The 12,112-nt window shown below is 43.4% G+C and overlaps 1 protein-coding gene across 4 annotated transcripts in view; it reads right to left on the reverse strand.

Moving 5' to 3' along the window:
• Nucleotides 1–1,960: 1,960 nt before the first annotated feature.
• The window catches only part of ATAD2B (ATPase family AAA domain containing 2B), a 138,498-nt gene continuing 128,346 nt past the window's right edge, over nucleotides 1,961–12,112 (reverse strand). For 3 of the 4 annotated variants that reach the window (XM_077291497.1, XM_077291496.1, XM_077291499.1), the window contains 4 exons: nucleotides 9,417–10,004; nucleotides 5,060–5,166; nucleotides 4,615–4,743; nucleotides 2,203–2,474 (listed from right to left, as the gene is read on the reverse strand). In XM_077291497.1, coding sequence (XP_077147612.1) covers nucleotides 2,433–2,474; nucleotides 4,615–4,743; nucleotides 5,060–5,166; nucleotides 9,417–10,004 — 866 coding nt within the window. In that variant the 3' untranslated portion in view covers nucleotides 2,203–2,432. Of the gene's footprint in view, nucleotides 2,475–4,614; nucleotides 4,744–5,059; nucleotides 5,167–9,416; nucleotides 10,005–12,112 lie in introns of all 4 variants that reach the window. The other variant, XM_077291498.1, reaches the window with a different exon arrangement.

Genomic DNA, 12,112 nt, shown 5'->3' on the forward strand with positions numbered 1-12,112 from the left:
ACTATACCAAACTTTTGAAATGATAAAAAGTGTCACGTCATTTATAGGACCTAAATGTACAAAGTTGAATTAAGTTATTTAGCTGGTTTCACATTTCGAGTATGGACTGGCAATGGGTCTGCCGAACAGCCTCACGTTAGCCTATGGTGGTGAGCCCTGTGGTTTGTTGGAACATCGCGGTCATGAATATGTGAAACTGGCCCTAGTGTGAAAAAAGATCTTGAGCTTATGTCTCCAGATAACAGAACTTATATTTGCTTAGGATTTATAGACAAAAGTTGATTTGAGTTCTTAAAAAAAAAAGAAAAAAAAAAAGTTTTTTTTCTGTAAACCAGGACCTCATTTCTAACTTTGACAAAAAAAAAAAAAAAAAAGATTTTAAGCACAATTTCAATGGTGACGTAGGTAGGAACAGCTACCAAGTTGGTAAAAGTGAAGGAGTAAAAGGATAAATTGCGTTCACAGGTCCTGTTTAGAATGTAACACTGCTACAAGCAAACACAACAAGAACAAAGTAAAGAAACAAACAAAAAAGAATTATAGTAACTTCTCACCAATTTAATACTGAACTGAAAATATAAAAAAAAGGAACAGTCCAGGAAAAATAGTATGCATAGTCATGGGTCTAGAGGGGTGGTGTATTAGTCATGTAACACCCCTTATGGGACTGCATTAAACACTGCACTTTAGGTTTTCCTGAAGTGTCCCTTTAAGTAATGGCTAGGACAATTCATAAAGGACTCAAATTTAGCTCAAAATTGCGAAGAAAATCAGATAAAAAATTCCAGTGCCATTCATTCAACCATCTGAGGGGAAAAGCCAACAGGCAAGTCTGACAAATAAGCAGACAACTGTCAAGATATTTACAAGATGCGATCTAAACAACTGGCAATCGAAGGAGTAGCACCGTGCGTTGGCTTGACATTACTTCGGGTATGGCCATACTGAAAGGAAAAAAAAAAAAAAGGTTCCGCCTACACAGTGAGGCAAAAATAAACCCAAGTTATCACACCCAACACTAAAGTGCCAAATAGCGCTGACCATCTCGAAAGTCGAAAAGCTCACAACTAACAAACAAGACGACAAACCACAGAGATGGTAGATGAAGGATATTTTTGGGCAATAGTTACGATGTCCAGTGCCCACCCATGCGCTATAAAACAAGTCTACGGAAAAGCCAATTAACTCCAGCACCAGGTATCCTGGAAGGAATACCGGACAGAGGAATTAAAACATGTCCGGGCCTAAACATTTTGTTTACCCTTGGCAGAAACCACTGAGGAAAGGTGTCGCATCTTCGTAGACATTTTGTTGCCCCAAAGACATCGAGTCTGATCGCTAGATCTGTTGCAGATGGCCAACATGGCAAGTAGGAGGGTATTCACATTAAGAAACTGATTGACAAATGTAATAATGCATAGAAGCTCGGCACGACATACTTCGGTTTGTAACATTTATCCCAACCGTAAAACAAAAAACCTCCAACCAGAAAAAGTATTGGTATTATGGAGAGGTCTCCAAGAGCATTGACGTTGGGGATGGGTTCGACTGAGGCTTTAATACTTTGTAGTATTTAAAAAAAACAAACAAAAAACACGTCTTGCAGCTCATAAAAATCGTAATAATCACAATGTGGAGGCAGAATATTTCCGTTACTTGAAAAGTGAATGAACAAACCTAACAGGTTTTGTTTTCTTCCAATCATTATAAGAAATGCACCAAAATAATTAGAATACCCCAAATATAGTGTTAAAACAAGGCACAGAGAGGGGCGAGCTTCGTGTTTACCAAGAGCTGCCGCTAACCGGGTTCCCACACTGCTTCCGAGAATCACGAGAGACTGGAGAAAAGACAACGTCATCGATGGTTTTAGAGAAAAGTGAGAACACAAAAACACAAGACGAAAAAGAGAAGAATAAATAAATACAAGTTCCTGGCTTCTGTATGATCCAGTTTTCGGTTTACTTTTTTTTTTTTTTTTTTGTCCTTTTTAGTCCAAGCGAATGGATTTGATTCCCCTCCATCTTCTAAGACGAAAGGAAGGTAGTTGGTGCAAATGGCTTTCTAGCATCAGAAAGAGTGTAGACAAAAGGTGGACTTGTCATCCATCCGCCATTAGCACCTCAAATCTTCAAGCTGTGGTGTATTTTTTTTTTTCTTTTGTTTTATTTATTTTTTTTATTTATGTACTTTTTTTTTTCTATTAGTCCACTTGCGACGAAGTTCTGTTTGGTTCTAGTAGGCTGGTTGGCATCAGGTACCTGAGACAATAGCACCAATCTCATTGAACAGCAGATGGTAAGAGGTTGAATACTGGAGAGCGAGGCTCAGAGCAGAACTTGGTGCCACTAGGAATAAATAAAATCGCTCGGAGGACTGTACTCTCTCGGGAGGAGTCACAGAATTGATGTTGCCGTTTTTGGCAACAACTTTCACAGGAATGTGTAAAACCTATCAACTGTCCTTTCCATCGCCTGCAAGAAGAAGAGAATAACTGATTATTAAAAAACAAAGAAAACCTCACGCCAGAGTAATAAACAGAAAATCAGAGCTGGAGTCTGCTATCAAAATCACCAAATCCCACCAAAATGTCCAATATTTATCTCTCGCAGTGACCTCACTAGGAGATCCTAGGTCCATTTTACATTGTCTGCACTCGGTCAGCAAAACCCGGCCCGACCACAGGACTACTGACCTACAGTAACAGCCTGATAAAGCCTGTGCTCTGGCTGGGAATTGTGGCCTGAGCATAAACTTCAGACTACAGTCACACATTCATGTTAAGTTTTACCATCCGAAAGAAACGGACCAATTTTTTTCTACCTAGTTGCATCCATTTTTTTTTCCTCATCACTAAAGCAGGTAGACTGTCTGAACTTTTGTTATCCATTGACTCTTCAGTAAAAAAGTCCATTAAAAATGTAAGAAACCTGGATAGAAAGTTTAACGCTGTCTTTCGTGTTTCATCCGTTTTATATGGGTCCGCATAGACTCCGCAAAACTGATGAGAATAGGACATGCGCTGAGTCTCCTGGACTATACATACAGATCAGTTTTTAAAGGGGATGTATGTATGGGTCAACTAAACTCTACAGTCAAGTGTGCTGTCTGACAAAAAAGGAAGTGTGAATGTAGCCTTCGACTCGAATCGTGGCCAGCTAGACTTGGTTTCTCTACACTAAGAGCTAGTAAACGTCGAAAATGGATGTAAAAGTCAACACACCCCTGTTAAAATGCCACATTTTTGGTCATTAAGAAAAATAAAATCATGCCAAGAATCATTCCAGAACCTTTTCCACCTTTAATGTCACCCATAATCTGTACAGATTCATTGAGAAACAATTACATAATTTTGAAAGGGAAAACAAAAATAACAAAACTAAAATAAGGTGTCTGCATAAGTGTAAACACCTTTTTATAATTGGGGATGTGGTAGTTTTCAGAACTAGGCAATCGCATTTACCCTCATGTAACATAGTATTCAGTACAAAGCTGCCGTCATTTACGGGGATTTTGATTTACCCCATGTAAAGTTTAGCTGTTCTAAAAGGGTTTTTTTTAGTTACATTTTACAGCAAAAGTCATGGTCAGTAAACAGCTTACAACACAGCAAATGGATCTCACTGTTATCAGTCAGGAGATAGATACAAAAAAATATTCAAGTAATTAGATACACCATGGGACACTGTGAAGAAATGGCTTAACAACATTGATATTACCTAGAACTTTAAGTTCCTGAAACACTAAAGAAAAGACAAGAAGATTGGTCCAGGAGGCTGCCTAGTGGCCTACAGCAACATTAAAGGAGTTGCAGGATTTGTGACAAGTAATGGTTGTGTATTGCATGTGACAACAATGTCCCGTATTCTTCATATGTCTAGACTATAGGGCAAGGTGGCAAGACAAAAGCCTTATCAAACAAAAACATGTTTTTCCCACATGTTTTTGGCAGAAAAGACCAAGGTTGAACTTTCTGACAATAATTCCAAAAGGCATGTTTGGCACAAAGTCAAAACCAGAAGAGCACCATACCCAAAGTGAAGCATGGTAGAGACAGCTGGAACTGGGGCTTTAGTCAAAATGAATGGAATTATGAACATTTCCAAATATTTGTCAATTTTGTACCAAAACCTTCAGGCCTTTGCTAAAAAACAAAAGGAATTTTACCTTTCAGCACAATAATCCTAAACGACCTCCAAATCTACCGAACAACAACAGGGAGGAAGGAGCTGTCAACCAAGCTACTTGGGTGGAGAATCAGCAGCAGCAAGGAGGAACACTGAGGAGCTGTCAACCAAGCTTGGTGGATGGAGATTCAGGTGCAGCAGGGAGGAGGAACACTGACTTGTCAACCAAGCTAGGTGGGTGGAGATTCAGGTGCAGCAGCGAGGAGGAACACTGAGGAGCTGTCAACCAAGCTAGGTGGATAGAGATTCGGCTTCAGCAATGAAGGATAAGGAAGAGCTAGCAATCAGGGTAGGTGGACGGGGATGGCGTTTAATCTCTGAAAATGTGTATATACCCATTCCGAAATTGGATTTTCACAGTAAGTACACCAGTCTCAGATCAATTTTAAACCAAATGAAAGGCATTATGGACGGCTCCCTCACGTACCTCCATTAGATTTGTTTTATCATAGTCCGTCCGGTGTATGTAGATGCACTGGCTCAGAACAGAGTACCACCGTTCTAGTTCGTCTACCGTTAAATTGTTGCTCTTTTTGACCACATTGTCAAGAAATCTCTACAAAAGAGAAAAAAAAAAGAAAAAAAAAACTAAAAAAAACAGTATAGATTATAAAAGAAAAAGCCCTGTGATTTATGCAAAACCAAACTATTATACAGTATCCAAGTAATGGACGACACATTTCTGCTTTCCTCATTCCGTAATAAACTCTAGATCTATGCCGTCATATAGTGCCAGCTCGGTAGCAGCTGGTTAATGGATCGTACATGTTCATTACGTCATAGCATGTCAAAGCACTCTGCCCGTCATAACCGGAGATGTAGCACAGATGCTGAGCGGACAAGGGGTGTATTAGCCCCTAAGGGGCACTTACCTCGAGTCTCTTGTGATCAACAAGTAGTGGTGGCTCCGGGTCCAGCACTTCCTCCAGGGGCTGATCATTCAGTGGTATTGTGTCCTCCTCGTCCGCTGTAATTATGCCTAACAGAGAATTAAAAAAAAAAAAAAGAAAGGAGGTGACTTGAAAGTTTACCTTATTTTGCTTTAGCCCCCCTGCAACACTTCTTCACAGGCTTGGGTTCACATCTGCTCCAAGCTGGCAGTGATGAAGGGGGGAACTTCAGCGAAACACCGAAAAACTTGGCAACTTATTGGATCATGTCGGGAGGGGGCCAGTGGTCTCCTGAACAGGAGCAGCGATATTTAAGTGGATAAACAGCAGTGATCGGAGTCAGCGCTGATCACTGCCTTTAGAGACAGGAGCCGGCTGTCGAGACACCTGCCTGTTAAACGTGGGTTCAAAGCCTTAATCCACGCCGTACTCACACCATGATGTAAGATATCTTGAGGAGGGAAGGTGATAAGATTCTTTAATGGTGTGATTGACCAGAAAACTCTTTGCCCCAGTGATTACTCCAATACGGTCAGAGACCACTACACGCGACAGACGTTATCGGCTTGTCTCTCTTGTGGACTATGGACTTGGTGCTCCTTGAGAAGACACAGACTCTCGTATATTTCTTGGAGCAGAGAACTCCTGGTCCAGAGGCCCCATCTATACAAACACATGCAGTCTCGCGCTCTTCCCACGCAGCAGCATGTGCCATCTATAAATATGAGCTCCTTTCCATACGACAGCAATAATTATGGTGTCGCCCGGCAGCCGGCTCCTGATATTTGATATTTTAAGATGATGTTTGACTAAGGATCCAGAAGTGGGTGCGCTTTTGATTAAGCAGCTGCTCAACATTTAGAAACCGGCCGGATTCCTCGGGCGTAACCTTTCCAGGCGGCACCGAGCTTCCTCCGTCTTTCAGGATGTTTGATCAGCTATTTCCGATGAGACCGGCTTCTAAAGCTTTCCTCAATTGGGGGCATCCTAAAAGCGGAGCTTCGAGCATTTACTAAACAGACGCTTTGTGCTCGGGAGAGGTTTACTGGCTGAATCCCAACACATCACAGACTGGAAGAATATTACAGCCATAATGGGGGAAATAAAAAAAATATATAAATGAAAAAGGATGGGAGGGAGGTTTGCAGACATAATAGAAAAGAAAAATTAAGACAAAAGTAATTTTGATTTTTTAGATATTAAAACTTTTTAACTTAATAAACATTTCAGAATTACCGATCCTATATGTGCACATAATAACACAATCCCAGAATATTATGCGACCTGTTTCCTGCACTGTTCCCCTCTATCAGTTCTCTCTGCTGTTGGGGGAAGGCTGGGTGCTAGGATGTCTCTCAGACCCAGCACACAGACATGAGGGATTCCTGCTGCCCAGAAGCTGCAGCATGCAGGATACTAGACAGCAGTACTAAGCAGTGCAACTGTGAATCCAGCATTCGAGTGAGATAGAACACTCAGGCCATGTTCACACTTTGCGGTTTTTACCACGGATCCGCGGCGATTTTGATGCTGCGGGTCCGCAGCAGTTTCCATAGCGTTTACATTAACATGTAAACCCTATGGAAACCGCAAACCGCTGTGCACATGCTGCGGGAAAAAACGCGCAGAAACGCAGCGGTTTAAAACCCGCAGCATGTCACTTCTTTGTGCAGAATCGCAGCGATTCTGCACCCATAGAAATGCATTGAACCGCTTACTTCCCGCATGGGGCTGTGCCCACGATGCGGGAAGTAAGCGGATAATGTGCGGGTGGTACCCGGGGTGGAGGAGAGGAGAGGAGACTCTCTTCCAGGCCCTGGGAAGCATAAATAGTGTAAAAAAAAAAGAATTAAATTAAAAAATGATGTTATACTCACCTCTCAGCGCTGCCCGCGGCCGTCCGGTCTTCGGTTTGCTGTGCGAGCAGGGCCTGTGGTGACGTCGCGGTCACATGACCGTGGTGACGCCCGGGTCACATGACCGTGACGTCACGAAGGTCCTTCTCGGCACAGCATCTTTGGAACCGGACCGCCGGGTGCAGCGCCCAGGAGATCCGGACATCGGAGGGTGAGTATATAACCAATTTTTATTTCAATATTGCTGCATATGCAGCATCAATAGTACAGGAGTAATCCTGCAGCGGAAACGCGGAACAAACCGCGATAAATCTGCAGGGATAACCGCAGCGGTTTTGCCCTGCAGATTTATCAATTCCGCTGCGGGATAAACCTGCAGAGCACACCGCAAAGTGTGAACATGGCCTTACTAAAGTACTGTAGCTTTGAATCCAGCACTAGGACGAGAATCATTTACTAGCAAGCCGCAGCATGATCTAGATGTGTCTCCCTCTGCGCCTTTTTTTTTTTTTTTAACTTCTCTCACTCTGCTCTTCCCTTCTCCTCAGATTTTACTGTTCGGCTGTAATGTGATACCTCAGTGAGCTTCCAGCACATCAACACAATCTGTTTGGCTAAAATTTTAGTTTTCTAGAGTGAATGATAAAGTTGAGGGGAGGGGGTGTGAAGTGGCTCATAAGTGGAGAAAAATAAATAAGCAGATTTCTCCTAAAAGAAAGTTTCTTCTATTTCACTTGTATTATTGATTCATGCAAAGTCACACGGACCATTAGGACCCCGATTCTTGTGATCTGTAAGGGTCCCCAGCAATCCTATATTACTTAGTATTATTATTATTATTTATTGTTATAGCGCCATTTATTCCATGGCGCTTTACTATATAACTAATGTGCAGTCTGGGCTTCATACTGTGTATGTCTCTCCTTTCTCAGGCATCTGAATCTTGTACACTATCTCTTCCTTGAAATTATAAAGACGTTCTGACACGTCAGCTGAAAGCGAGCTGAACCTGTCGATTTTGGTGCGACCGGCCAACCATCTGTGGTGTATTGTGGTCCCTCCAAAGTGTTCCCAAACACAATTGAAATTTCAACGTCTGATCTTTTGTTATTAGAGGAGATAAGCCTCCTTTCTCCCATATGAAAGCGCATGGACACTCAGCCGAGAAGAGCACGCATATGTATATGTGGAAGAAGGCAGATCCAGCTGTCTGCCGACAGAGAACTCATGTGTGAGGCAAGCTTAAAGACCCATTCAGACATCTTTTTACACATTCCATGCTTTTAACGCTCACATTAATGCTTATGGGCAAGTTCATAGGTTTTTTTTGTTTTATTTTTGGGGTGAACCGATTGCTGGCAAAATAAAAAAAATAGAAGTCTGTTTTTTTTTCCTAACCGATTTGCGGATCAAACTCGCCCATTCAAATGAAAGTGTCCATAACAAGAAAAAATAGCCCTCAGATGCCATTACTGATATATGACCGAGTGTTCTCTTTTTCTCACTTTAATGGCTAAGAGAAACTTTTTATTTTTTTTTTTAAATATGAGAAGGACAAAAAACAAAAACCCCTGAACTTGTGTGCAGACAGCAAAAAATAGAAGTCTGCGTTTCTAATGCAGAAACTCCTATAAAGTAGCAGAAAGGCTAGAAGTTAAAAACAGACAAAAAAGAAAAAAAACCCTTCAACCCACAACATTAAACAGTAAGGGTACCGTCACACAGTACCATTTTAATCGCTACGACGGCACGATCCGTGACGTCGCAGCGATCGTATGATTATTGCTCCAGCGTCGTAGACTGCGGTCACACGTTGCAATCACGGCGCTGGAGCGATGCCGAAGTCCCCGGTAACCAGGGTAAACATCGGGTAACTAAGCGCAGGGCCGCGCTTAGTAACCCGATGTTTACCCTGGTTACCAGCGTAAACGTAAAAAAAACAAACAGTACATACTTACATTCCGGTGTCTGTCCCCGGCGTTCTGCTTCTCTCCACTGTGTAAGCGCCATAGCCGGAAAGCACAGCGGTGACGTCAGACGTCACCGCTGTGCTTTCCGGCTGGCAGACGCTCACAGTGCAGAGAAGCTGAGACGCCGGAGGACAGACACCGGAATGTAAGTATGTACTGTTTGTTTTTTTTACGTTTACGCTGCTAACCACGGTAAACATCGGGTTACTAAGCGTGGCCCTGCGCTTAGTTACCCGATGTTTACCCTGGTTACAAGCGAACACATCGCTGGATCGCTGTCACACACAACGATCCAGCGATGTCAGCGGGTGATCAAGCGACGAAAGAAAGTTCCATACGATCTGCTACGACGTACGATTCTCAGCAGGATCCCTGATCGCTGCTGCGTGTCAGACACTGCGATATCGTAACGATATCGCTAGAACGTCACGGATCGTACCGTCGTAGCGATCAAAATGGTACTGTGTGACGGTACCCTAAGACTTAACCTTAAATGGTTTAGACCGCACTCACCTTCCTCTTTGTGCAGATTGTCGGCCTCTGCCGTTTGCTGCGACGCGGCATCATCTCCTGCACTACAGCAATACACTAGTTCGTTGTGAGGGGCTCCAGATTCAGAGTCTTTGTCTGTGGTTTCGAGGTTATCGGATTTCACATTTCCTTTCTGGATATCTGATATTGGTGTGCTTTCTATACTGTCCATTGAAGCACAGCCATTTACATAGCCGGCGGTAAGAGGAGGATCCTTGCAAGGGACCGTTCTCTCTGTCGGCGCTACGTTATTATTGACCAATATGGATTCGTTGGAGCTGTCCTCCTCCGTGGACACAAAGCCGCTAACATGCTCGAGGGTTCCATTCTGGTGCTCCACCTCTCCATCCATGATATCGCAGGAGGACTCGTCGTTGGTCACAGAGTGGTCTCCGGTCTCATCCCCGTTATCCTCAAGGCAATCTCCGTTTTCCAAGGCTTCCTCATTCTCGTCGTCATCGTCTTGGAACTTGGATTCATCGTCGTCCTTTTTTAAGTAGGTAGGCTTTTTCTTCCTAATTATCCCTCTGCCCCACTGCGAGCTTCGGCGGTGCCTCTTCCTAATGGGAACTGTTATTAAAAAAGCAAACGAAAACAAACGTCAATTATCAGATTTATGTGAAATGATCAAAACAAACAAAAATGATGTGATAGACGCCAACAGATGAGGCGCCTTCATTTCCCCGCAGCTGGGACAGGAGCCCAGGCGAGGTCCTCTTCAAGAGCTGACAGACAAGCTGAGCTTTAGACAGACAGGCGCACTTAATAAATCCCAGGGACGATGCAAATGGCGGAAATTATCTGCAGCCTTTTTTTTGAAGCCTATCAGTAGATTGTGCAGAAGCAGCAGACATTGCACCGGAGAGCTGCAGACTCTTCGAGAAATTACAGGATTGTCCCCGAAAGAGGAGACATTTTATATGTAATCATATCGGCAGGAAGCTCTGCAATGTCCCACTATCTATAGGACCACCAGACATGGGTCACCTTGCTCGGCCGCGGTCCCACAGACCAGGAATGGAGCGATGCAGCTCACACGCAGTCATCGCTCCATCTGACGGAGCAGGTGGGAGCCCCGTTTTGGGTTCGGTGAGAATCTCAGCCACTTGCAAACCAATTCCACTAACCCCCCAACAATAAAAGATGGTGGTCCGCCATGATACAGTCGGGTCGTAGTGGGTTACGGTTTCTACATGCCTGCTATACATGTGCCACTCCGATCGTCACACTGCAGACACTGCATTACTGCTTATTATAACCGCGCAGATGCTGCTGTGAGCACAGGATCTCATCAATTACATCATCAATTGACTGATTATTATCTGATCAATTCGCAGAAAATCTGACAAAACAGCTTCTTTATATCTGCCTTCACACAAAACGTATTCTCCAGTCACATCCAGAGCTGCAATCACTATTCTGCCATTAGATCATATTTATACTATAGTCACATCCACAGCTTCAGTCATCATGTCTTATTCTCTAGTCCAAAGGTGAGCAAAGAATTTTGCTGAGAGAGGCTACAAGAGAAACTGTTATGGAGGACGAGTCAATAAGTTGAAATTAATTCTGCTCAATATTAACATTATAATTATTTTATATTAATTGCATCACTTAATATTGAGCAGATTTAAAAATGCCGACATCCCACTCTATATCGTATGAGCACCCACACGGCCCTCTATATACAGCATGAGCCCCACATAGCCTCCTATATACAGTGTGAGGAGCTCCCCATATACGGTCTGAGTCCCATATACAGTATGGGCCCCCCCACAACCTCCTTTATACAGCATGAGCCCCCATATAGCCTCATATATACAGAATGAGTCCCCACATAGCCTCATATACAGTATGATCCCCAAATTGCCTCCTATATACAGTATAAGCCCCACAGCCTCCCATAAACATAAGCCTCACATAGCTTCTTATAAACAGCTTGAGCTCCACATAGCCTCCTATATACAGTATGAAAACCCACACAGCCTCCTATTTACAGTATGAAAACCATAGCCTCCTATATACAGTATGAGCCCCCAAATAGCCTCCTATATAAAGTATGAAAACCATAGCCTCCTATATACAGTATGAGCCCCCACATAGCCTCCTATATAAAGTATGAAAACCATAGCCTCCTATATACAGTATGAGCCCCCAAATAGCCTCCTATATACAGTATGAGCCCCCAAATAGCCTCCTATATACAGTATGAGCCCCCACATAGCCTCCTATATACAGTATGAGCCCCCACATAGCCTCCTATATACAGTATGAGCCCCCACATAGCCTCCTATATACAGTATGAGCCCCCACATAGCCTCCTATATAAAGTATGAAAACCATAGCCTCCTATATACAGTATGAGCCCCCACATAGCCTCCTATATACAGTATGAAAACACACATAGCCTCCTATATACATACAAACCCCCTCATGCAAATGAAAACACCACGTACTCCCATTCCTACCGTTGCTCTGGCGCTCTGTCTCCGATATACTGACTCTGCAGTGCACAGCTGAAGAGCTGAAATGACCATCACGACTGCTTTCTCACACGCTAATTGGTGGACGATGGAGCCGGCGGCCCTGTCCTTTACCAATGTATTCATCTCTGTCTGCAGTGAATAGCGATGACGGCGGGTGGTGGCAGACAGATGGCGGGCAAGGACATGGTGCAG

This window comes from Ranitomeya variabilis, chromosome 2 (genome assembly GCF_051348905.1).
Source record: "Ranitomeya variabilis isolate aRanVar5 chromosome 2, aRanVar5.hap1, whole genome shotgun sequence".
NCBI lineage: Eukaryota > Metazoa > Chordata > Amphibia > Anura > Dendrobatidae > Ranitomeya > Ranitomeya variabilis.